We start from the raw sequence: 26,908 nt of genomic DNA, 5'->3' as shown, positions 1-26,908 counted from the left end.
TCCCCAAATGTCAGTATCTCTAAAGTCAGTCATTCTATAAAGGAGATCCCACCTGAGCAGTGTGGTCTTGAGCACTGTGGTAATAAATGCTAGCAGGGTTTGTATTGCTTTTTCCCAAGAACAGGCTTCATTGCTCTGCACATTATTTTACTGAACTGTACTTTGAAATTTGTTTTTGTAGAAATGTAAACTCCTGTTGTGAGACCTCTTTGCAGGTAGTAGGCAAGTATGTTTTTATGAGAGACGTCTGCCTGACACATTGACATTCCAGTAATTTTGACTACTGATTTTGGGTATATGGTCAGTAGAATTCTCCTATGACTTTCTGAATACCTTTATCATGTTAATAAATGTGAGCCCAGAAAATCCTGTCTGGAGCAGAGGTTATCCTTGCTTTACAGATACATAATTAAAACACCAAAAAGCTTGCTTGACTTCACACAGGAAATTTGTGTGGGGAGCCAGGCACTAAAACAATGTACCCCAATTCCTACTAGAATCAGTGTATCCCAAGTCTTAATATTGTAACAGAGAAGGCATCCCACTCTCTTTCCTACTGCTCTCTCCCAGTGAGTTGTTATTGACTGAAAAGGGAACTAAAATCATTGAGTTTTTCAACTTTTCATAAAATAGATATAATTAAAGAAACCTAAAAGGAGATGAACTTTAGAAAATGGTTTACAACAGCTGTTTTTTCCAAGACAATTTTTGTAAGCATAATCATTAAATATTTCAAGATTTTGCTTATTTGGTTTATTCCCAGAATCTAGACTTCATTAAAGATAGTAAGGTAATCCTTTCAGACAGTGCAGGTGTTTCTGTCATTATTTTCTCTATGCCTACAATCCAGATATTCCAGCTGTCAGTGTTGACAAAACTTTGAAAATAGCTGTTATTAATGCAGAGGATTAGGAATTGTCATTTATCTGTAAAATGCACTGTTGACACAGCACTTGGGATTTGATGACATAATGGTTTTTATCTTAAAGATAGTAATTCTATTGCCATTTTCGGATATACAGTAAGGCAGTGAAATGTTTGAGTCAAAATGCATAGTTAAAGCACTAGAGTTTGTCTCACATACACATAAACTACACAAGATAGTTTCAGGAACAAACTCTCTCATATTGTGTTGATTGAGCTAGTCTTTCAGGCACAGAAATTAATTGCAGGAAGAGTCACATATGGCTCACTGCAACAGTCTGTGTCTCTGGGAGGTGTTAATAGGAAGTATTATCTGCTGGTCTTAGAGAAAATGACAGCCCTCATGCTTCCTCTGTTCCTGCCATTGTGAGCTTTTGGCTTTATTCCAGAAACTGTTTTAACATTTTGTTCAAGACAAATTCAGATCATGGAGATGTTTTGACATTTGTAGTTCTGCCTTAGAGATGTTCAGATGCAGTTCAAGGTCTATTGGGAGCAGCACTGCAGTTCTGCAGCACTTTCCCCAACAAAGCTCACAATACATAAATGGAATGAATTAACAGTAAAAGTCAGAAGTAAACAAAAAAAGAATAATTGTAAAAAAAACTAGGGGAAAAAAACCCTAACAATTGAACTTCCTCCCTATAAATTTTTAACGACTAGAAGATACTAGAAATCTTCATATAATATTAGCTAGGAAATTTCACCTCTGACACTGGTTTTACATAGTAAATACTTATATTTTGCAGTGGTAAATAATATTTTGGAAACACTTAAGTCAAAGTAGTAGCTGTTTAGTTTAATTATTTTTGTATTTGCTTTCTTGCAAAGGTTAAAAACCAGCCAAGTTAAAAACATAATAAATTAAACACCTCAGCTTGTTAGTATAAGTGTTGTGATAGAATAGTATAGATGATGACATCGAAGAGCTTCACAGAAGAAGAGAAGGTAGTCCTAACACAAAGGTATATTCTCCACTCTTCGAGCCATTGATTATCTATTTTTTGAGGAAGAAAACCAGTGCTCATTATATTTGTGTATGTTTTTGGTTTTGAACTGAAAGATCAGTAATTTCCTTTGTGTACCCAGCTAGGGATGCACAAGGGCAAGGGAAGCACTACCAGACCTTGGCTAGCAGCCAAGGAGCTGCTTTCTAGGATCATCAAGAAGATTTTCACAATGGGAGTTCCTACTGTATTAACCAGGGAACTTCCTGAAGCTGTTCATAACTTAATGATGTGTCCCAGATTATTCTTGTGATGGCTTTATGGACTGGATCAGATTGTTGCCTTCTGGTTTATTTTCTTCTCATTGAAGGTAAATACAATTATGAGGAATTAACAGTTGGAAACCAGATTTGTCTATTTGAACTGGATGATCCTCCTCTAGAGGGACCAAGCAGAGCCTATTTTAAAAGATGAAAGGTGCTCTTCTCCCCAGGACTCAAATGCTGTTTATTGTAGGAACCACCTCAGATCCAGGCGATGCCTCAGAGGATAACAGAGGCCAAATTGTGAGGAAGAGAAAAGAGATCAAGATTGAATGTCTCGTCCAGCGGGGGTTTTGAGTTCAGGGAAAAAGGGGGAAAAGGGGGGGTGGGGCAGAACTGAGGGGCCACATCCAATGAGACACAGGTGAGGAGAGGGGGAGGCAGGTCAGTGAGAGACCATCACAACTGAGGCTTGGGGTGGGGAGAGGAAAGGTGTGTGGAACAGACCAATGTGACACAAACTCCATAGTGCAATATAAAAACTACTCAGTGCAAATTCCCAATCACTCAGTGCAAAACAATAACTAAATAAGCTATTTACTGCATCACAACAAATACCAAGAATATAAAAAAACATATTATCGCCATCACCAAGATAAGAATCTTGTTGGAAAGTAAGATGCATATGTTGCAAAACAGTCTCTTCAGAAAGAGTTTGCAATCTAGGCAACATATATAATATATATAATATATATAATATATATAATATATATAATATATATAATATATATAATATATATTATATAAAGGGGAATTTGGAAGAAAGAGGGAAAGAAATACTCTTCTCAGTTTTTTGAGAGCTCAGTTTTTTGGGCTCCCTCCTTGCATGTAACTCTTATTGTCTAAGTCCAGTAATTACTGTTTTAGTAATTGTTATTAAAAGAATATATTTAAATTACTATGTTCTCTTACTCTAACAATTAATGAAGAGAGGCACAGAAGCAATTCTGAAGAAGCACCTGCCAGTCTCCACTGATAATACAGAAATCATCTAGTTTCCCTGATTTTCCCTAGGCTTCTAAACTTAGATCTTGAGAATCATTTACAGAGAGTGAAAAATGGGTTGAATTTCAGTCTTGTGACTCCTATCCCCTTAAATGGACAACCTTTCAGCCAATCAATCTTAAATGGGCCAGTTAGATTCCTGGTCCAACCCTTGCTATCACTTCTTGTTTAGGGAGCAAAATAAAAAGTCCTTCTCTTCCAAAGACAAAGAGAAGTCCTCCAGTTGTCCTATTATGTTTGGCATATTCACTTCACACTTCTTTCTTCGTTCTACACAGATTTGGATTCTGCTTTTATGATAGGTGGGTATCATTAAGATTTTAAAAAAGTAAAGAAAAACTGAATGAATTAGTGGAAGAATTGAAGAGAATTCCTTTTACAGGTTGCCTTTTAAGTTGATTGATCTCTTCCTGTGAATGTTCAAAGACAAAAAGTAAAATGAATTGACATTTAACAGAAAGATTGTACAGGAACATTTTGCACTTGCAGCAAGATTTATTTTAGCCTTTTGTGTTAGTCATCCTGCATGTAGTATTTTCATTTCAATGACTTACACACACACTAGCATACACATATTTTGGCACTGTATTTAAAAACATAGCTAGATTACTGAAGGAAATTATTCATTCCAGGGAACATACTGTACAGAAATTTGTACAGAAAATTGTACAGGTACTTTCTGACCTTCCTGCCTCATTCACTTTAATTGCTTTTTAAATGACTGATCCAAAACATTTTTGCTTAGGCAGTTGGAGGTGTTCCCTGTCCTACCCCCAGTGTAGAGCACATCAGTGATATCAACTGAATCTGGCTTTGCCTAGGAGCCCTGTCACTTGCAGGAGAAATTAGTACATCTGCCACATGCAGGATGGCTGTGACGAGGGGCAGAAGCATACACTGTGGTCCAGCATGGCACAGTTGCCTTTAGACACGAGCGTGGAGGAGGACCACAAAGCAGCTCAGAAAGAGTTCCTAATGTCAGCATGATGAACTGAAGAGGAACTCTGCCGTCTTGTAAGTTTCCATTGTTATACAGGAAAGGCTGCCCAGGTGTCCTGATTTATGGCAAATTTAGGAGAAAACCTCAAAAGAAACAAATTCAAGAAAAAAAAGAAAAGAAAAGAAAGCAAATTCAAGTGGCCTCTCCCCCAACTGGTTCAGGAAAAGATTTCCTTGGAGATAAGTGGAAAAAAATGTTATTTAACAGGCAAAGCATTCACCAGCACAAAAAACCAATAATAAACAATAAAACCTCTTGCCTATCTGAAGAGATGACAAACTCAGAAAGTCCTTTTTGAGGGCTGTAGCTCAGCTCACCCAGTCTGTTATCAGTCCCTCTGGCACTGGAAATGCCACAGCCCAGGCCCAGCCCAGTGGGCTGCAGGTGTGAGCTGCTGGTGCTCTTCTGGATGTTCAGTCCACAGCAGGTTTAAACAGTTCCAAGAAAAAGAAAAACCACAGTCCAGGGAACTTCTCTGCCTCAGCTAGCTAAAAGCTAACTAAAAACCAAAGGAGAGCTCTGTCCTGCTGTCTGTCTCTCTGCAGAGAGCACAGTCCAGGAGCAGGATGCAGGGGAACAAGTGCAGTTTCTGATAACAAACTCAGAGCTTCTTCTCGCCCCTCTTTTGCTCTCAGAACCAGTCTTAAAAAGGTGCAAAACTTATTTCAGACTAGCAGACTAATGGGGATACAAGCATCATAAAGTCACCCCAGGACACCAGCCATAAAATTAAGATTTTTTTCTGAGTTAATACCTTAAAATAAATCTAAAAAACCCCAGCATTTTTGCCATCCGCATCATAATACAAGAGCTGTGCCTTGGTCAGAGCTCACAGCATTTCCAGTATTTCAAGATAATCTTTTTTGTCCATTGCTGGATGCATCCCTGAAGATGGAGCAAATCTTCTTAACATCGAAGAAAGCTTTCTCTGACTTCCTGTTTGAGATCTTTAGGTGAAGTCACATTTGAACAAATTCTTTGACATTTTCCAGTTGTTTTGACCAAATCTTCTAGAAATGAAAGTGCTATGGTATTTGTATAAGCAGTGGAATTTTTTTTGAAAATTCTAAAGAGGATTTTCTTGGAAAAGGCATTTTGAATGTAAAAAAATAATTGTCTTTCAATACAGTCTAATAATATAGAAGTCAAGGCCATTAAAATATGGGAAAAAAGGCACTGTGATCCATATATTAAACTAGGACACAGCAACATGATATTGTTATCCAGTTGTGGCCTGCTCATTATTAGCTTCTAAACTAAAGTAAAATTTGTCAAATTACTTAGGTATGGAAATTTTACAACACTGTCTCCCAAAAAATCATGGTCTTTCAAATGAGTGGCAGTTTGATTAATATCTTCTATCAGCTGAAACTGTTGCTACTTTGTGAATGGGCCATAGCTCCTATTTTTTGGCTGAATATGTGAATTCCAATTTTGAAAAAGATGACTTATATGCCTTTTGATAAAAAGAAATTTCAGATAAAGAAAGATGCGAAATAAAATGGATGTATAAATAATCTGTTATCAGAATGATGAAGGAAGGAGGAAGTTTGGCAGATTACCATGAGTATTCATGTAGTAATCAGGAGTTTTGCTGTGGTGTGGAAAAAAAAATGTATAGTTGGTTTTTTTTGTAAGCTTTCTAGCTAGAGAAGGAAGCTCCTCCTGTTGAATAAAAAGACAGTTTACAATTTTTTTAATTTGTTTTTCTTCTTTTTGAAGGAGTGAGTGTAAGAATTCACTATTTTTCCATTGGAAAGCTTTTCCTGACAAAAACAATGAAGAAGGAAATTCAGACTGTAACTGCTTAGTAAATTCTTTTAACACATGGTCCTGCTGTAAATTCTGACTCTTAGATCAGCTTTTCTCTTCTACATCTAACAAATGTACAAGATTTGTGGTGTAAATGAAGGAAGCAAAAAAACAAGGAAGCGTTTAAAACAGTGGTATCTGTGTATATGTGGTGACAGAAGGGTTTTCCTCCCTGCTCATGTATCAGAGTGAAAATAAGCATCTTTTATTGGATTTCTGTCCTGGCTTTGAAAGTACATAATTCCAGTCTTCTGCAAGGTACCAGATGATATCAAAAGTATCAATAAACCATTTCTTGGGGGAAACTCTGTGGATGTCTTGGAAACAAATGACATCTTCTACTTAACTTAATATATCTCCTCCACCCCTCAAGAGGTTTTTTCAATGAAAATGACCCATTTATTCTTCAGTTGTCTACAGCAGATAAGCAAAATCATCCCCTTGAAAGTCCTACCTTTTCTCCACTGCCTCTAAAGAGAGTTTAGATCTTAGGCACCTTTCTGATACATTCAAATGTCTCCTTTAGTGAAACAAACCACAGGAGTTGTTTGAGCCCTACAGGGAATGTACTTACCTCCACACTCTTCAGAGCTCCTCATCCTAACATCAACACAGCCCATAGGGAAGTTCAACAATTAGGTAAAGAACAAACATGAGCTTATTTGTGTTTAATACATCATAGGTAAGGCTGCAGAAAAGGATGTACTATATAGACAGATACAATCTAGCTGAAGGAACATCAAATGTCAGGTGATATCAGGGGCTTTTAAAATAGAAACATACCGTGAGAATTATCTATTGCCTCATATATATATATATGTTGGTTAAGCATTTCACAGTTCATCATAGGGAGAGGAAAAGTACTTCTCAGTGACCCTTTCTTGGATTTCATCTGCTAGAGACCAATCTATAGGGAGCACGTGAATGATAGTGGTAAGCTGATTTTTGTGTAAGGTGGTGGTCATTCATTCCTAAGCCTGAACTTTCTGTGGACCTCAGAGTTAAATCATACCAAGTGGTCAGTTTTCCTTCTGACTGTGTACATGTGGCATGTACAGTTCTGTCTAGGAATGAATCTGCTGTCTTGTAAGTCAGGAACTTCATATGAGAAGTACCCAAAACTGGGTAGGAATCACTAGTTCTTGAGAGCAGTACTTCTGGGAATTTTTGCTAAGTACATGCAAATTGGCTGCAGGGCCAAGACCAGGTCAGTGCTGCAAGAATCATGCTTATCAAACCTGATTATTTAATTAAGCCACATATTAAGTACATCAGAAAAACATCTAAAGATGTTCCAATCAGGTTAGCATGATTTATGCCAAACGTGCATCTGGTGCATTCTCCTGCTGTCTAGAGGCTCAGAAGCCAGACCTGTGGTGTACTGCCCCCTCTATGCTGATTTAATTCTTTAGCATCTCCACTTTGTTTCCTCTTGCCTCTTCTCATGGCCTTGTAAGGCTACTTGTTGGATTTGTGGACTATTGATTTTCCTTGCCATCATTGCTATTTTTAGTTGAAATATTTCAAGAGTTGTGTAAAATGGGTTAATTTAAAAAATATTTCCCGTTGTTTCAGTGGCTCTTAAATTTATTACCAGAATAAACAAGACTGCTCTGATTCAAACATATTTCATTATTTGTGAATATTAAACATTTTTGGCATATGGTGCAAGTAGTCGATAACGTATTTACATAATTTATTTGTCTACTGCTGAGTCTGACCTTGTCTGGAATTTCTTGTCAGTTCCCTTTTTTTCTTCAGTGTGACATGTTAGATTAACCCTGCTTAACAATTATTTGTTCTCTTAATAAAGGGTGAATCAGTATCTTTGACTCAGAATACTTGCATACATTTTATACATTTTCCCCTAATACTAGGATGAATGTGCTATGGTTAGCAACAAAGATGAACACATATGTTATTTATTTTTCAAGTTTGAAAACTTGAACTACTGCTTAGTTATTCATACATAAATAAATCAGTTTAAAAAAACATACAGGAGAAAGTATGTAAAAACTCTCCGCCAGACCACAGCCAAACTCCTAGTCCTTTGGAGTCAGTATAGCCCAGAGATGATGAGAAAGGCATCCATTACAGAGTTGAACAATGCTAAAAATGTTGTGAAATGACTGGCCTGTGTTCAGACCTTGAGCATGTTTCCTGCAAGTAAAATTGCTGTTCCAAATATCTTGTGTCTTATTATGTTTTCCCTGAACTTGCCCACACACTTTTTCTGAGGTTGGATGTGGGTTTAGTTTTATCATATGCACTTATGTCTGGATTCCACATTCATACTTGCAGTCAACTTAGTTATGCTGACTTCCAGGCCCTCCTCCACAACTAGTGATGATTTAGCTGAATAGGGCAATCCCAGACTTACTGGAAGAGCTTGGAAACCTTAAGTTTTAATACCCTAATGAATCTTTTGCATTAGAAATCTAGTGTTTCTGCTTTTAGTAATGAACTGAAGATACACATTTGCTTGCCCATTTCTTTTCTAAAATGTCAGTCTGTCCTGGTTTGGAATGGGTAGAAATTGAGAGAAGTGATGCAAAGCTTTTTGTGTAACTGACAGTCTGTTGAACCACTGAGAAGCTGTACAGGCCTCTGTGAAACACACATATTAAAGATGGAAAAACTCGGGAATTATTTCCTTCCCTTCCAGTCAGGATTGAGGTATCGCGAGCTTCAATCCTCCCTCGAGTGAGAGAAAGGAACAAGGTGCAAGCATGTAAAGGAACAGCATGATGGCATCGAGGTCAGTGAGGAAGAAGTTAAGTCCCAGATGGGAGGGGTGAGGAGATGCCTTGTTTTGGAGCTGAAATCCTCTTATAAGCTATGGAGAAAGGACTCTTTTTCCTTGTAATTCATGAAACTACGGGGAGATGAAAGTGTTCAAATTGATATTGAGCAAAAGCCTCCATCCTAAGATAAGCAGATGTTAAAACAGCTGTGATCCCATGAGAAGTTTGAACAGAGGAAGAGAGTAGTCCTGTGCTTCCAGGAGAAGAAGACAAATAATATTTCTGTTCCCAGAGATGAAGATTATTTTAGAGATAGATAATGGGAACTTTTGCCTTTGAACAGCTCATCTTTAAAGCAATACCCCATAAGCTGACATGGCCCATTGACAAGCTGTGGGAAGGCTTGTGGCAATGAGAAGGATTTCACAATGGCAGAGTTCCCCAGGCAGCTTCTATTTGTGATGAAATTGAGAGCCACAAGAGAACTATATTTTCCTCTTATGGAGAAGTCTCCATAACCTTAACAAGAGGGACTTCTCTCCCTCAGTAAACTGAAGAAAGATGGTTTTAGAGGTGGTAAACTGACTGGAAATATTAGGTTTGGTTTCTTTAAATTGTCAGTGACAAAGAAAAGGTTGTGGGGGAAGGAGAAGTGTTCTGAAGGGTTTGTTTTGGTTCTTACTTTTTTTTCCTTTCTAGTTACTTTTAATAAAATTTTCTTTATACCCTTTTAAAGTTTTGAGCCTGCTTTTCCTTTCTCCTAACCCTATATCACAGCAGAAAGTGAGTTTATTGGTGATGGGCCAGCACTGAACCACCATATTCTTTGGTGCATTGGCCAGAAAAATCTCAAAACTGGGGAGATCTTAAATTGGTGGACCAAAACCACTACATGAAATCGGTGTTTCTGCTTAGTTTCGAACTGAAACCACCAGTCATTAAATATAGGAATAGCCCTTGGCTTCTTATATACAGCAATGCAACAGAGAGATTGTACATAATGCTCTGTTGGAAACAACAGCCAGTTTCCTGCTGTTTTTCTGTCTCATTCTTCCAAGAGATTCCTATCACTTGCACATACTTAATCCCACATCAGCTGCTAATATCCACTTAGTCCTCATCACTTGGTGCTTGACCCTCAATTGTCCTGTCCGGCCCATTTTGAAATTGTATTTGATTTCCTTCTGCCAGGCTGCCATCTTGTGCTGGATACAGGGCCCTGAAACAATGGGAGGTCTTGCTTTGATGGATGTTAATAGGTTGAGGATAAATCTTGAAGGGGCCACTGGCTTTCAGTTCACCTGTGAAGTTTATGTTACATATGTTATGTTATGAAGTTTATGTTATGTGGGCTAAACTGTTAAACTGTTTGCTAAAAGTTTGCTAAACTGCAGCAATTTCTGAAAGGCTCCAAAGGCTTGCTAGAAATTGCCATGTTCTGAGAGTAGCTACAGATGGGCAGAGATGATGCTGCAAATACCCTGAAGGTGGCAAACAGAGCTGACAGCAGAACAGGAATATGCTGAGGCAGCAGCTGTATTATTTCTCCTAGAAACTCCAACCACTCTCAAGTGACTTGGCTTCATGGGCAGCTCTTGGTTATCCTCTGGGTTTCCTGGAAAATGTGTGATGTTTTTCCCCTTTGCACTAGTACCTCTTTCTTGGAGCTGCAAACCAAGCCCAAGTATTCTCATAAATCCCTACACCATGCAGGGAAAGTCAGAGATGATGATCCCTATGTATGCAATAAATTAAACATGGTATTCTCATACAGCCATATAAAAAATCCTGCAGGCTTTTTAGGATGTGATGTGTGTGGAGTGTACATCATATGTTTTACAAACAGCTGATACACTCTGTAATGTCCTCCTGCCACTTTTTCTCAAGAGTGGTATAATCTTACATGATGAAAAACCATTTCTACTTTATGGGTTGCCTCTGCTCAACCTATAAAGTAGCAGGAAAAAACTAATTCAGATTCAAATATTCAGAATCCATTAAAGTCATCCTGCAGTAATTTCTTCCTTGTTGCAGATAGAGCATTTTAGAAGCATGAAATAACATGCATGCTTTCTCTGGTGGTTGTATCTTGTCTCTGAGAAATTTAGTGGTTTGTGCTGACAACAAAAGAGCAACCCATTGTACAGGTGGTCCTATTTAAACGTCTCTCAAGCATGTTCATAGGATTTTCACGGAGAGAGCAACTCACAGTAAATTAACAAAGCTAGAGATTAACTTATCTCTGAATGAGAGTGTGATCATTTATGTAATCATAACATGACAGAATGGTGTGGGTAGAGGCAGTAGGAGGGATTTTCTGCTGCTCTGCATGATGACAGATTAGTAATATTATTAGCCTTTGCAGAGTTATGGTGATATGTAGAGGCCTGTTATGCAAGGTGCCATTTACAGTCTGTGTAGTACAAATGTTCTGGCTTGTATCTTCCTACATTTATGCATGTTACATGTATATGCACACCTGTTGAATACAATAGGAGACTACACATATATATACACTCATACACTCATACACATATACATATATATATATACACATATATATACATGCACACACACAGATATATATGTATAGATACACACACACACACACATATGTGTGTATATGTGTATATATATATATATATATATATATATATATATATATATATATATATACACATGCATTCTGGAATGAGTAATGATTTTCAGTCCCTTATATTTTGGATGGCCACTAAAAACTGTCTGAAAGTCATGATGTTCAAGTGCCACATATGTCTAAGTGAGACACCTGGCAATAATTTGCTGTTACAGTGAAATGTTGAAGGCTATTCTGACATCAAGTGGTGTCCAAGAATGCATGTGTTATCTGAGTGCCAGCTGTACTACTGCATTAATTACTCTGATATTCTGCAGTGAGATTATCAGAATGATTTTTTTTTACCTTTTTTACACTGGAGCTGAGCAGTTTGACAAAAATGCCTTTGAAATTGAGTAAAAACTAGAAAAAACATGATGTATGTATTGATGTTAAGTGTTTTGCGCTCTAAGACAAGACATTGCTAGAGAATGGCAACATCCCAACCATGGTAAAAAGAAATGACTGCCAGTCAAAACTTCTATGGGAAGATTTTACTTTTGCTCTTGATGTTGGTTGACCTCATGTGAAAGCTGAAGACATTCAAGATAGTGAAAGCATGCTTCATTCTAATAATGAAAATGATAAATAATAGATACATCTTTGTGATAAGATCTTATAAAATGATTGGATTTCTATCAGCCAACCACCCCCTTACAAATTTTTCAGTTTAGAATTGGAATTCTGAAAATGTAATTTCTTTGCAAAAAATTTATTTTTTAAGATTATAAATGTTTTCCAGGAGTTGAAGGCTAGGATCAGTAATTAGTAATATTTACCTCTGTGTTACAAAAATTTTACACTGTTATCCCAAAAAAACTCATGGTATGTGTGGTAGTCTAGACTGTATGTGATTACATAGAACACTGAATATAGAGAAGAAGAAAAAGTAAAAAATAATTTAATTTTGAAATTAGGCTCCTTTTTTTTCCTGCAATGTAAAACTGTTCAGTGTAATCTGGTAGGTCAGTCATTGATTCGTGGCTGCAGCACATTCAGACCACAGGACCAGACTCAGAGCAGGTTAGAAAAATGTGCACAGGTGCTGAAGATGCTATGCAGTTAGCCTGTTTTACCTTTGTCTTTGGCCTACTTTATGTGCTAAAATGGACTTTGTCTACCTCTGTCTGGGTACAGATTTTAGGTACACGTCCAGTACAGATTTGTCTGTATGCACCAGACCAGTGAACCAGACTGCTCATTATTTTATTCAGGACTTAATAAGTAGTTTCTGGAAAACAGACTGAAACAACCTTCAGCACAGATGGCTCCAACAAAGTTCTTTGGAAGTCCCTTCTTGGAAGGCTGCAGGGCTACTTCTATTTGGTACCTCTCTTGGGAAAGGTTTTTATTTCCCAATCTGTAGTCTTAATGTAGGATTTAAGAGAGCCTGCTTTTTGTGCCTCTTGTTCCCTGCCCCAGTTGTTCTTTTGTGTTAGGAGTTAGATATTGACATTTATCTCTGGTTTCTGTACAGTTCTTGCACTGACTACAAAAGCAGTGCACATCTCTTTCCACATCCTATGCACTGCTCAAAAAAAGTCCCTTCTGCTGTTTCTGTAAGATGCTGGATACTGGATCCTGGAATGTCCACTCTGGTGGTAGTCCTTTTCTGTTTATAGGCTGCTGAGAAATTGAGAAATGGAAATTTGCAAAAAGCTCTGGAATGCCAGGTACTCTGAACTCCAAATCTGATGAAGAATCTGGTTTCCTCCCTACTGCATTTCAAAGACTTGTACAGCTCTTGCATCTATAAATCATAAATATTTGGCCAGAAATTTCCTTGTTTGTGTACCACAAGGTGGTTGGAATAGCATCATGTTTGAACAAAAAGAAACTCACAATGAGGCTTACAATACAAATCATGATTTATATTTCAGAGATGCAGTTCAGTCTCAGCATAATGTGCTGAGATTTTATTTAACTAGCTGTCTTTCTACAGATGAATATTTAATTGAAAACAGTTTATTGAAAAGCTGCTACTAGTTTTTTCCGGCTGGTTTACTGAATCCTTATGCATGTAAAAATTGCGAATAACACATGATGTGAAATGTAAGGCGTCTAACAGTCATCCTAACAAAACAAACAAACCAAAAACCCTAAAAAAATCCCACCAAATCAGCTGTGGCCATCCTTTGAAAAGGATGGATTTGCTTCTACCTTAGCATGAATCCATCCACTTAGAATTTTTTTGTTAATTTTTTCCCGGTTTTGTGACTCTGTGGCTTCCAAGAGTGCTAAAAGAAATGGATTGCTGCTCAGTTGCCTTGCATCCTTTCCTGTCAGCACATGCTGATTGATCACAGGTACACAGATGAGTGTGATCTAATTTCTGCCTGGTTGAATTGCCCCAAATTCTCCTGACCAAGTTAGCAGTGTCTGCCTTCTAGGAAGTAGCCTCTGACTTTGGCTGCTAAAACAGGGCATAGGTGACCTGACGGTCTGTTCCAGAGCAATGCAGGTAACAGGAGGTGTTTAGTTCTTGCATGTTTCCCTCCTAATATGGACTGAAACACTGAATTTATAATCCACATCGTATAGGATTGCTGTGTAGCTGGCAGAGAGGAAAAGGTATTTCCAAGTTCAGAGTTGATCCTCTGGAGGTGCCTTTCTCTGTTTCAGCTACAGTATTTTAAAAATGATGCCAATCTTCAGTTTAAGAAAATATAGAAACTTCAAGTAGAAAAGACCAGGTTTATGTTGCTTCATGCTAGACAATTCATTTTAGTCTTGTGAGGCATTTCTGCTTTGGCTCATTTTTACACTGTACTTTTACAAGATATAAATCAGGACTATTTAGGAAGTATGCCACAAGCTTGCGTAGCACAGAAACTTGTACTGTCCTTCCTGTATCTCTTGCATAAATCTAATGACATCTGTAATTTAAACTTTCAGGAATAATGAACAAGTACTTAGAAGATCCTGACTTTTAGCTTTGTTTTAATTTAACGTAAGCCTTCTAGTTTATATGGATCTAATTTCCCTGTGAAAGATCAAAGAAATAAATGTCCACGGGCTTTGTGAATCTCTTACCTAAACTAAATAATGAAAACTCATTTTAGTTGATCTGGACAAATCATAGTTTTCCGTTGAGCCCAAGGAGACTGTAAACTTTGGGTATATTTGTTGAGAATGTAAGGACAGATTAAATCACGTTGTGAATACATACTGCAAAAAACAGATTATGCAGAATTTGTAGTGGGCCAGTGAAGCAGACAGGTGATCTATATCACTTTCAAAGAGACATAGATATCACTTTTCTGGAAATAACATTTAAAATCTAAACAGACCTTTGGGTTATGCTTCTTCGTTTCACAATACTTAGCACAAACTGTGTAATACTGAATTAGATTCAGAGTATGCAGTAATTTTGTATCTGTATCAGATTTTTCTTTCTCTCTTTCAAGGATTTATGAATTGAATAAGGTAGTTCTCAATCTTTCATCCTCTCAGAGGATGTGAGGATGTCAACAGCAGTATGAGCAAGAATGTGAATTAGTGGTGTTATAAATAAATCAGTCAATTTAATAATTAAAGGAATTTATTAAAACAAATCAAAGTAAAATTGGAAAAGCCACAAGCAAATCAGCACCGAGCCAGGTGATCGGTGCTGGGTGAACTGGGTCCAGACTATGCAGCTCTGTACCCCTGGCAATTCACAAGGTTCTGATTTCACAGGATCTTTTTTTATACTGTTTCCAGACTTAGCGGAATGCTGGGGGGGTTCTCCTGTTTCCTTTTGTCCTTTTTCACATATTAATGCATGTTCCTTTTTTTTGGTGCTTCTAAACAGAGGTTTTCCCAGAATACTCTAATTGCTGGAATCCTGTTAGATGGTAACCCGTCAAATATCTTGTTCTGGAGATGAATATTCATCTTATCATTCACTGCATATCTTCTAGACAGAATAATCCTTCAGAATAAGCATCTTTTGAGACAGGAATTCATCCTGTGTATATTGCTCTTTCCCATCACTTGGTTCCATTTAAAAGGATACTGTCTATTTTTTAGTCATGAGGATGAATTTATTCTAAATCATGTATTACAGTGGTTTGTGAGAGAATCTCCCTCGCTCACTTACAGGCTTTAAGGATAGTAGCAGGATGAATTTGCTGATACTTTGTTGTCATTTTTTTATTAAATTTTTGAGTTTTTTTTTCCGAAAATATTCATAACTTGCAAAAAGTGAGAAGGCTTTTCTTGAGCAAGATTATCTTGACTGAAGCTCATTTTATCAGTTTGGTACTTTTCAAGTCTTACTTGGCTCAGGCATCCACTTTCTTGGGCAAGCGAATAAGCTAATGATACAAAAATGTGGGTTTTATACTATTTCTTCTAAAGGTAAAAGAACAGACTTAGTGCCTAGGCTTGTGCATTTACACAAAGATTTATCTTGTTAGTTCTGATATAAACAGGGATGCACCAAAGCATCAAAAAAGCTAACACTATTGTCTTAGTTTAAGACAATTTACAGGATGAGGTCTGTGAAATTAGTTACTTCCCCTTAGTTTTAACTTCTCCCCTTTCCACTAATAAGGAGAGACAAATACGAAGAGATACAAATGAAAAAAATAACTTTACTTAACGAAAGCAGCAATAATCAACAAATACACAAGCAAAGAGGTTTTGCTTCCAACTCCAAGTCTTAAAGAAACAATAAACAAACTTGTGCGGGTTAATGTAGATGAAGATTTTTGTGTCAGCCCCCTAATGCTAAACTCTGCCTACTCTTTCTGCAGCTAGGACAACTATTGATTTAAAATGCTGTGTCATAACATACATTTTGCTGAGGTTTTTCTCCTGTCTCTTTTTCCAGACATGTAGCATTCAGAAACCTACACATGAGCTAGGTTAGACATATTCGTATCCTGTCCAGTCAAAGCATTTTCAGTGCATGATTATCTTACTTAGCTTACTTCAGATACTTTCTTTAGGGTTGACTCCCAAGGTGGTTATTTTTCTCTTTTGACTATTAATAGGAGTCAAGACATTTAGCTCAGATTTAGGTGTATTTTTTACAGACAGGCTAATTCAACCTTCTTTTATAATTTCATTAATTGAGAATAATAATTGTGATTTATAATTGTGCATGCAGGTTGGTCAGGACAAAGGAAGCTGTTCTTTCCGTAGAAACCACAGCCCATGTGTTGTTCCTCAAGAAAATGAAAATATTTTCCACACAATATTTGCTTTTTTCACGAAGTCTGGCAGAAAAGTATTGGTAAGAAACAGTACCACTTATGGCACCACTTGAACATACAGCATATTTTACAAGACATTTTGCATGTTTGGCATGCTGATCTGAAGCAGATAGTTCATGATATATATATATATAATATATAATAATAATATATGTTATATATATAACAATACTGGTGATGTGCTGGGGGGATGTTTAGTGATTGTCTGGTTTTTAAAAGTAAATAGGAAGTTTCAGGAAGTGCAGTGGAAGGGGATTTAGTTAACATGGCAGCACACACTTGGTAATCAGAGCCTTTGCTCCCATGTTCTGTCAAAGGCATATGGGGGCAGTGGGTCACTGCGCTATACTTGGTGCCTGGCTCAGCAGCTCTGTAGAAGACTGAATTTTACCTGGCTTGCTTTCATGTAGGCATCTGTAGCCAGCTACCTTTGGGTCTTGAAAGTTGCTATTTCAGTGCAAGAGTGCTGTATTATAGCAGTTATATAACTTGGTTTTCTGGTGTGTTTACTGTTTATAATTTATCATTGAATTTTGCAATTTGCAATTTTATTTTTATCTCCTTTGCCTAACAACTTTTTCCATATTTCCTGTAGGACTGTGAAAGACCAGGCAGATCTTGTTTAATTTTACACTGCAACATAAGCTCACTACCTAAAGCAGAGTCCTGTGATATAAATATCTACATGCTGCTGAATACTGAGATACTGAAAAAGGTACGTGGTCTCCTTGTAGATTGTCTTCAATGCCAATTTAAGTGTGCTTATGTGAACCAATGAACTCAAAACTTCAATATTTTCCTCTTTACTAGTGTGGGAAAAATAATGACGGTATCAAAGAAAGATCTACTTATTAACAATGTGTATGGAGCTGTTAATCTTAGTTCTTACCCGTTACCCACTAAGATAGAAATAAATTTAGTTCAGAAATTTATATATTGAAAAATAACAAATGAGGCCCCTAATTGTGTGCATGGTGTTTTGGCTAGAGATTTTTGAAAATCTAATTGATTTCTGAAAGTCCTCATTCTAAAAAATGTAGGTGAATGTAAACTGTGACCAGCTATGTATTATCTTCCTGTGTAAACAGAGACATGGCAGTATTTTGTCATTTTTACTTCAAATTATTATTATTCAAAGAAGATGCATCATGACTGCATTAATGCTGACCTTAACATTTGTGGCAAGAAACAAATGGTTGCCAGTTAATTTCTGTCTTCCCTGAAGCTGCTGAATGAGACAGTAAATATTTTAAATTTTTTGTGATTTACTGCATTTTCACCTGTGTTCCTTTCCTTACAAAAATGCTGACTCTAATTTTGGCAAGATACTGTAAGATTATGAGGGAATAAGATAATTGGAGGAGAAAGCTGATAACATAAACCTACTAAAATAAACCTGTCTTTCATAGTTGTTAGATTAAAAGCATCAGAGAGATCCCTTATTAGAAAACAGTTGCTAAAGTAATTAATAGCCTTGAGGTTTTCCAGTTGAAACCAGCAAGTCTGTCAATGTACAGGCATGGCTGGAAGTTTCAGGTATTTGTTACATGCTTATAGAAATGCTGAAATATGTAAACAAGTAACTGAGTGCATGCAAAATATGCTTCTGGGAAATTCACACCTGGGAATAGCCAGGATTCATCCTATCTGCTGGGTCCCTTCTAAGAATACTTTTAGCAATACTCCTTTAAAAGACATAGAGTGTTTATACATATTTGAGTATCACCAGTGCACACCATTTTCTACTTATTTCATACTCTTTTCAAGGCAAACCGCATACAAGGGAGTAATCTGTAAGATTAAATGACATTTTATTGAAATGTGCCTGTTAAAATGCACTGGGCATTTTATTGGAGAAATATGTATTAATGAGAGGAATTGTGCAGTGAATAATTAAGGTATTTGCCATGCACAGATTCAAAGAAGTTCTTCCCCTGGGATATATTGTAGTTTATCCCAGTTTTTGTATATCATTTTTCTGTTCACTTGAAAAACAAATTGGAACATTTTTCACAGTCATATTGAGCCTGCCTGTGTCATTGGAAATTCTCTGTCTTGCTTTCATGGTAGATGTGGTAAACATTAACAAACCAAGTACAAAGTATGTGCTTAAAGTCTAACATACCTGATTTTGCTATAATCTGAAATAATATGCTCAGGTATATTTGTCTGTTATGAGCATAAAGTATATTTTTTCAAAGCAGAGTTGTAACCAGGCTGATACTTAACTGCCAGCCTAGCCTTCACTAAGTGTTGTCTGGGTGTATTAATTGTACTGGTGATTGTTTGATGGTTTGTTGGGCATTTTTTGACAGGGGGATTAATGCTTTTGTTGTTGTTGTTAAGTCCAGTTCTTCCTCTTTTTACTTCTCAGGACAGTTCATCGGTCATCCAGTTTGTCACAAGGGCAAGGCTGCAGGTGGACCATGATCTCAGAGTTGTGGAGGTGCCCAATGGGAACCCAGGAGAAAAACCAGTGAGTACAAAAACCTAAAGAGAAATGTTTCCTTATCCCAGTGGATTGGAAATTACTGAGAGCTCTATACAAACTGGAATTTGTGCCTGGGCTAAGCCACAAGACTGCCCAGACTTTGTCTGACTACACTAACAGTACTGTGAGCTGTGGTTTTGTGGTTTGGCTCTCTGTGATAACCATGTCAACAGAGTGAATGATGTTATGTCAAACCAGAGTGATCTTTGTTGTACTAGCTAAAATACTCTTGAGGTATTAATGCAAAAATTAGGTTTAGGTCCTGATTTAGGGTTAACATTTGCTTTAATCTTATTCAGATTTCCCTTGAAAACCCAGAAGAGACTTGAAGCACTGTCTTTTCACATGTGCCAGAATGAAATATTTAGAATCATTAATGATATTTTGGGAGCTGTGAAAATGCAAAAAGGTGTCTAAACTTTCAGAAATTAATTTAACTTTTTTCCTTGTGCTAAGCTGGTAAAAATCAAATACGAGCTGATACCACATATTGTGTTGAACTTCCTCTTCCTTCTGATTCTCCTACCTTTTTGGTGCCATTGGTCTTCCTTTCTTCTGTTATCCAAAAGTCTGGCAGTTCACTGTTACCGCTGTGTCTCAGTGTCCATTCACCTGGCTGGCACCACCCAGTCACAGCCTCTTGTCTTGGGATCCTACCAAGGACTCAGTCTGCATTTAAATCAGCATCTCAATCTACAACTATTTGCACAAGATGTATCCCTCAACAATCATGTCTGTAACTGTAGTCTTGAATTTCTGTTTCATTAGACCTGTCAGAAAAAGGAGTTCTTTAATATGACAGAATCTTCTTTTTTCCCTTCTGTTTTCTTTTCTTTGTCATGTTTCTGTACCATTCTATACAATAGGTTAGAAGTTAAAATGAAAAACATAGTTACCCATTGCTGGGAATGTGCCTTATAAGTGGCCTCCAGTCATAAGTGTTAATGCATTCCTTGCATTATGAAGTGCACTGTGTGTGTGTTGGGAAGCTATCTTAAGCTTCAAACAAGAGCTTGCTTCCAATTCCTGGGAAGCCCTAGCTCTAAAAGAGCATGCTTGAAATGCAGCCATGTAACATTAATCTGTAGTTTCAAATATTTTTTCATATGAGTGCCATTTCCTCTCTGCTTTATGGTATTTCCATATGCCAGCTTTAGTATTGCTGTATGTTTCGAACAGGGTCATTTCAGGCAAAAATTTAAGATATGGCTTGGCTCAAGATATTAATTTTTCTGTCTTCTCTTCTTGTGGAATGCAGACGGGAAGAGTAGTTGTTGCAAGGCACAAGTATTTAACTGGAAAGAGAGACTGGAGAAAGAAAATGTCATTGTTCAACCTCCTCTTTTCCTTTTTAAAGATCATCCTGTACTCTTCATTAACCAGAGATTGCTGTACTGTATCCATTTGGATAGCTCTTTCTGTACAGTTGCGCATGGACTTCCTTTGAGACTGTTTATGACAGTGTACCCTGATATTTCTTAGACACTTTATCTTGCTAAGGTTGAAAAGGCCTTTTTGCTTTCTATGGCTAAATTGGAATTATTATCACATTTAAATGTTTTTTTTTAGGACTAGGCACCATTATTTGAATTGTCACTTTTACATTATAGTATATAGTATGAGAGTACAAATTCTCTATAAAGAAGATAAATTGAGATGGAAGACAAAAGGAAAAAGGAAGGCTGATATTTTTTATGATAGTATTAGAAATATATAGTGGACCACCCATATAAACACCAACTCTGTGAGAAACTTCAACAGATAATTTTTAAGGGAGATAAGAAATGTATGTGAGTATCTCTAAGTTGGGTAGTAGGCTGTCTTTGAAATTAACCCATTTTTTAAAAAATATGCATTTGTGCTATTCTCAACAATAATTTTTCTGGATTTGGATATGATTTTATGTGACTTTTAATTATGTGTTTTTGATTCTTGTTATAACAGTCTGCTTGAGTTCTTATATTAGACAAATCACATGAATAAGGTGATCAGAATTTGGATTTGGCTCTGTGATGACAGTGGTATTAGCAGACATATATATTGTCTGAAACTGGTGTCATATTTTCAGGAGGCATACTTTATTTTCTTCATCTATGAGTTTCCATGAAGGTTTGGTTCTCCTCGGTCTATGAGCAAAACCAACAATAAGCTCCAAAAGACCACAATAATCGAATACCAGATCAAAGAGTCCACCTTTTCTGCTCACTACCTGTGTGCAGGAATGAGTGCTCTTAAGGAGCAAAAGGACTGTCTTTGGAAGTGTGGAGTAAAGAATTAAAGGGATTTTAGTACAACCAAACTAGCCAAATGCCTCTTAGTCTTCCTGTATTGAAAGTGACAGAATGCAAAGCTTACTGCATGATAAAATGCATTCAGGTCCTGCAACACAGTGACCTGTAAAGCTTAAGGCTGCTGTCTGATGCTATCCACTAAGTACAGGTATGCTCTACCTTTGAACCTTTCATGCCTTCTGGATAGAGTTCACTGTTCTTTTATTTCCAGCTCAGTCATTCTAGTTTTAATGTATATCCTGGGTAACCCAAAATGTTACTGTAGCCCCATTTATCTATGCCCAAAATTGCTACTCTCTCTTTAAGACCCCTGTACCAGAAACCAGAATGGGGAGGTGGTGCCCAGGGCTTTTTAAAAATTAGGACAGCCAGAGATCTCTCTCTCTCCCTGTTCAGCTTGCCTCTTGGCCTTTTCTTGCCTCTACTTGCAACAATAACAAGTGGAGAATCTGCATTTTGCAATCAGAAACTGTTTCAGAGTGTTTCAGAGTTTACTGTTATTTTGCAAAACCTGTGGACAGGACTAAGCCAGTGCTGGTCTGGTCCCAGGGCGCCGCTCATCAGTGCAAGTCTGTTCTTCCTTCCCTCCTCTTCCATTGGAGTAGGAACCCAAGGCAGCTACACCAAAACTGGCAGAGTCCAGCAGGTGTCAGGAGGTGGCAGCAAGTGGGAACACTGATCCCACACACCTGGACAATTCCTGTCTGCCACTAGTACTGCTTTGAAAGCTCCTACCTTCATGGGAGGGTTTGCTGCCATTTTCCCTTTGTCTTTAGAACCACACACTCAGCTGTGGTGGGCAGCATCTTAGGATGGGTCACTCTGCAAGTTCAAGTTTCTCTTTGTCTCTGGCGGGGTTTTGTGAGATTTAGCAATTTTGTATCTAGTGATTGTTTACTGTTATTTTTTTGCCTGTTGTTGTTTTGCTTGCTAGTAAACTGCTATTTTTTCACTTATATCTACTAGGATTTGGTTTCTTTTTATTGGTGGAAAGGGATTGGTTAACACTAAGGGGGAGAACTCACTGTAGAGTGTTTCCCTTTAAATTGTCTTAAACCAAGACAATGCAACACATGCAAGTGGTTGTCCTTCATGGGTTTTTTCTGCTCATATTTAGGTATGTTTATGTTTACAATTATAATATATTTTGGAGAAAAACAATAGCAAAGAAAACACTTACAAAAAGTAAGTTTATGATTGTGAAGACTTGGAAGGTGTATTTTTATACATATTCTATGCAAAGAGATTCATGAACTTAAGCTTTAGCTGTCTGCATGCAGCATGGAGGACTCCTGACTTTGGCCTGTTCTCCATATCTGTGTTTTGTCCAGCCTGTGGTACTGGACAGTGTTCATGATCCAGTTGGTTTTGTTTAATGCATGTGGGAATGCCTCTAATGCTCAGAAATCCATCCCCAGCCTCTCATTTTTTAGAAACACTCAGCATTTTAAGGCACCAGTTCTCCCCAGCTTAGCTTTTTAATACCTGGCTGGAGCTTTCTTGAGCAGCTTTGCAGCCTGCTTGCCAGCAAATTATTTGCTGCCATATTGTTTTTGTCATTTCAAGTTATTAATTTTTTTTTGTCTTTCCATTTGCTCCTGAAACATGGCCAGGAGAGAGAGTTTCCCTTGGATGGGGAGGGGGCTCAGTGATCCTGGGGATTCCCCTGAAGCACCTGAGTGGATGGTGAAGGTCCTTTTTCAGTGAGGTAGGATGTAAATAAGGTCCCAGTTCAGTGGGACATCTTTCATGAGCAGAGGCTCAGCCCATGGCAGAAAAAGAAGGACCAGGTTAGGCTCCAGTGGTGGCAATGAATTCCCTCCAGCTCAACCATCCTCCTCCGAAGCTGAGAGAGAGACAGAGAGAGAGAGAGAGAGAGAGAGAGAGAGAGAGAGAGAGAGAGAGAATCTTAAACCCCAACAACAAGGAAGGCAGAAGGTCTTGTTTGATCTCTATTTGGTATATCCCTTACACTGGGTGTGAGGGACAGTCTGCTGCTTAAGCTCTCTGTTCAGCAAAATATGTTTAAAAGTCTGACAATGGCTTTGTGCTATTATCTGAAATGCTAAAATTATTTTTTTCTTGGTTGAATAACTGGTCCATGTTTAAGACCTATTTTGAATATTGTGATACTAGTTACGAGAATATGTTTGGATAATGTTAAATATTTGGAGCTTAGTTCATTTCTATTTGCTATGTTTTCAAGTCTTGTTATCATGACACCAAAGCAAGGCCACTCACAGTCTTCTTTGAAAGGTTGTGGTGATCAGGAGAGGTGCCTGAGAACCCTTGTCTTCAAAAAGAGCAAGGAGGACCCAGGGAACTACCTGACAATCAGCCTAACTCAATCTCTGTCAAGGGAAAGGTGATGGAGTGTCTCATTTTGGAGGCCATCTCTATCCACATGGATGACAAGAAAGGGATCAGGAGTAGTCAGCACAGATTCACTAAAGGCAGATCATGCTTGACCAACATGATGGCCTTCTATGGTGAAACAACCACCTGGATGGGTGAGGGGAGAGCAGTGTGTGTTGTCTACCTCTACTGCTACAAGGCTTTTTACACTGCTTCTCACAATATCCTCATGCAAAGTCAGGAAGTGTGGACTGGATTAATGACTAGTGAGTTGGATTGAGAACTGGTTAAACAACAGATACCAGAGTGTTATAGTGACACAATGTCTAGTTGGAAGCCTGTCAGTAATGGTGTCTGCCAAGATTCAGTGCTGGGCCCATGTTAGGTCATGTGTGCTGGGTGAGGGGCAAGGAGACAGAGACACTCGCCCCTGATGTTCGTGTGGCACAGAGGAAGTTTATTTTGCCAAGGCCTTCCTTACAAAGGGCATTTTGAAAGACCCAGTCTGTATGTTCTCATTGGTCTGAACTCCACACCCCTCGGGATCTGGCCACTGAAATGCTTGCAGCTTCATAAGAGACCTGACTGGGAGAAGCCCCTGTCATTCAATCCTGGGGCTTAGTAGCAACCTCATATCTGCTATTCAGTAACATCTCACCTTCCTTGTTTAATAAAATTTGTAATTTGTTTACTGTTACCCATCTGCAAGGGCCCTTTTCAGACAGGAGAACAGAAGACAGCATGGGCCAATTTTGCCTGGAAGCCGCAGCATTAATGTTTAGGATGTGTTGGGGGAGAACTCAGGCCACAGGCACAATGCTTATATGTTACAACTTATAGAAAACAAAAAGCATTCAACCTTTAACCCATTTAACCCTTATAGAAAAGCCCAACTATTAAAAACAACCTGTAACCCATTTATCCCTTGAAGAACCCAACACCTAGAAAACAATATGTAAACAGAAAAACAGTTTGTAAACAGGAAAATACTTGGTAAACAATGAAAGCCCTTATCTTGATTGTCCATGAGGTAGGTGGTCATTTGTGATCCACTGTTCTTTTGAAGAGACTTCAGAATGCTGCCCAGGGTCCTTTACCTTGGATTTCATAGGAATATTGTATTGTTACATGCCTTATTATAAAACATAAGAACATGACACCACTTAAAACTCAAAAAGGGAGAATGTGCCTTCACCCCAACTTTTCTTCCCTTTTTTCTTTGTATAATAAGTAGAAATAGAAATAAAGCATGCATTTTTTTAACAGCATTAATAAGAAAGAGAGTTGCTGGAAGGTCTCTTTTTCACAATGAGCAAACTTAACTACTTCTAGAAGGCTACTTCTAGACAAAGCCTCTATGTCTGTCTCAAAAGAAAAAGGGTTAGTTTTTTTTGTACAGAATCTTTACCAGACAGATTCATAGGTTGATCAGGCCAATGACTTGGTTGGGAGAGATTTCCTGCATTCTACATTTTAGAAACAAGTTTGTATTAATATCCAGTGCAAAATGAAATGGAAAATTTTTAACAGTAATATCTTAGTGGATATCCCCTGGATCTTACCCATCCTTCTTGAAATATTGCAACAATAATTAGTAGGAGTATTAAAAAAATACATAACAATACACATACTAATGCTTCCCTGATGCACAACAGTAAAGTCAGAGACAGAAAGATAACACTTTACTCTAGCTTTAGCAATTGCAAACAAAATCAACAAATACTGTATTATGAACTCTTTACCCTTTGCAAATGTTTTCATTTTATTAGAATTTCTGGGAAATGAAAATCTTGATTTATTAAGAGGTAACGTGGTTGTAATGCTTTGTAGGGAAGGCAGCTTAGTGTCTGTTTGTCTCTTTACCATCCGTTTGCAAGCAGCTGCTGGCTTCTCTCTTGGCTGGATGACAATGTGTCTTGATTTCAGCTGCTGTGAGACATTTAACCCATGTGTCCAACTCCATCTCTTCAGGCAGACTCAACCGTTTCTGTCCCTGTGGTACCACAACCCCGCCTGTCTCCTGCACTGCCTTTTTCCAAGTGAGACCTTTGCAAAGGCTTTTCCCCTGCTCTGCTTCTGAGTTCTGCAGCTTTCTTTGGAGGCAGACTTGGTGGTGGGGCTGCTCCCACTGGAGGTGCAGCCAGGCTTGGCTGTGTCCCTTTGGGACTGGATCAGGACGGGGCCCCACCCCGTGGTGTCAGCTGCATGGAGGTGCCGCTGGGCCAGCTGAGTAGGGTGCAGGGCTCATGGCATGGAGTAATGGTTGTGGAGTTCCTCCTGGTCCTGGGAGGAGTTGGAGTGGACACCCTACAGTCTGGTCCCCCGGAGCAGGGCAGCATGGTGTGCCTGCCCAGACGTGCGATATAATGGCCTGAAGTCACTGCATAGGGACTACAACAGTCTGGAGTGGGCAAGGGGTGTTTCAGAGCTGCCAGGGCTGTGTAGCCTGCTGAAGTTCTGGTGGCCGCCATCTCTTGATGTGGCTGGATTTCACAATCAATCCCACCGGCTCCCTGGACAATGCTGGCATCTGCCAGGATTCCCCACTTCCCGGGGAAACAATCCCTCTTTTTTGAAAGAAGAAAATCAGTACCTGTGTCTTGGTTTGGAAAGACAGGTGTCTGCTAAGGAAGGCAGGAGCCTCCCCTGAAATGGAAAAATGTACACCCCTTCCCTGCAAATTGTTATAAATTTGAAATTAAGGGGGATTCTCAGGTAAAAATATGGGAGCAGGAATAACAGTGCTTTATTAGGGAAGAAAATTAAAAAATAAAGAGTGCAGTGATCCAAAACAACACTGATAAGAGTCAGAATACAACCTGGCACACTGTTGGACAGGATGGTGGCAGCTGTCCAATTGGAATTGTGGCTGCAGTACTCCTGGAATGTCAGGTGTGGTTTTCTGTAGAAAAAGGGTGCAGTCTTCCTCTGAAGAGGCAGTGGAAGAGGCAGCTGTTCCTCTGAAAAAATCCAGTACAGAAAAAAAGCTGTGTTGGTGGGCCAGAATCTCTAGACTATATGCAGGTAGGAATGCTTGGCCCCTCCCTCTGGGTGGAGCATCTCACAATGGGATGTTACAGCTCTTATCAGTCATGCAGTGACATCAATGGCCCATTATCAGCAGATGTCTCCCCTGAGGGGAAGGATTGTGGAAGAGATAAGGAAAAACTGCTCACTTAA

At 38.3% G+C, this 26,908-nt stretch overlaps 1 protein-coding gene across 1 annotated transcript in view; it reads left to right on the top strand.

Moving 5' to 3' along the window:
* The window catches only part of ITGA9 (integrin subunit alpha 9), a 218,031-nt gene that overhangs the window by 168,531 nt on the left and 22,592 nt on the right, over positions 1-26,908 (top strand). Inside the window, exons 24-26 of the mRNA XM_021546471.3 lie at positions 16,486-16,611; positions 17,187-17,306; positions 18,966-19,067. Of these exons, the coding sequence (XP_021402146.2) occupies positions 16,486-16,611; positions 17,187-17,306; positions 18,966-19,067 (348 nt within the window). The remainder of the gene's footprint in view (positions 1-16,485; positions 16,612-17,186; positions 17,307-18,965; positions 19,068-26,908) is intronic.

This window comes from Lonchura striata, chromosome 1, assembly GCF_046129695.1.
Source record: "Lonchura striata isolate bLonStr1 chromosome 1, bLonStr1.mat, whole genome shotgun sequence".
In the NCBI taxonomy this organism is placed as follows: Eukaryota; Metazoa; Chordata; class Aves; order Passeriformes; family Estrildidae; genus Lonchura; species Lonchura striata.
The sequence above is the reverse complement of the archived record's forward strand: the minus strand, read 5'-3'. Positions and strand labels throughout refer to the sequence as shown.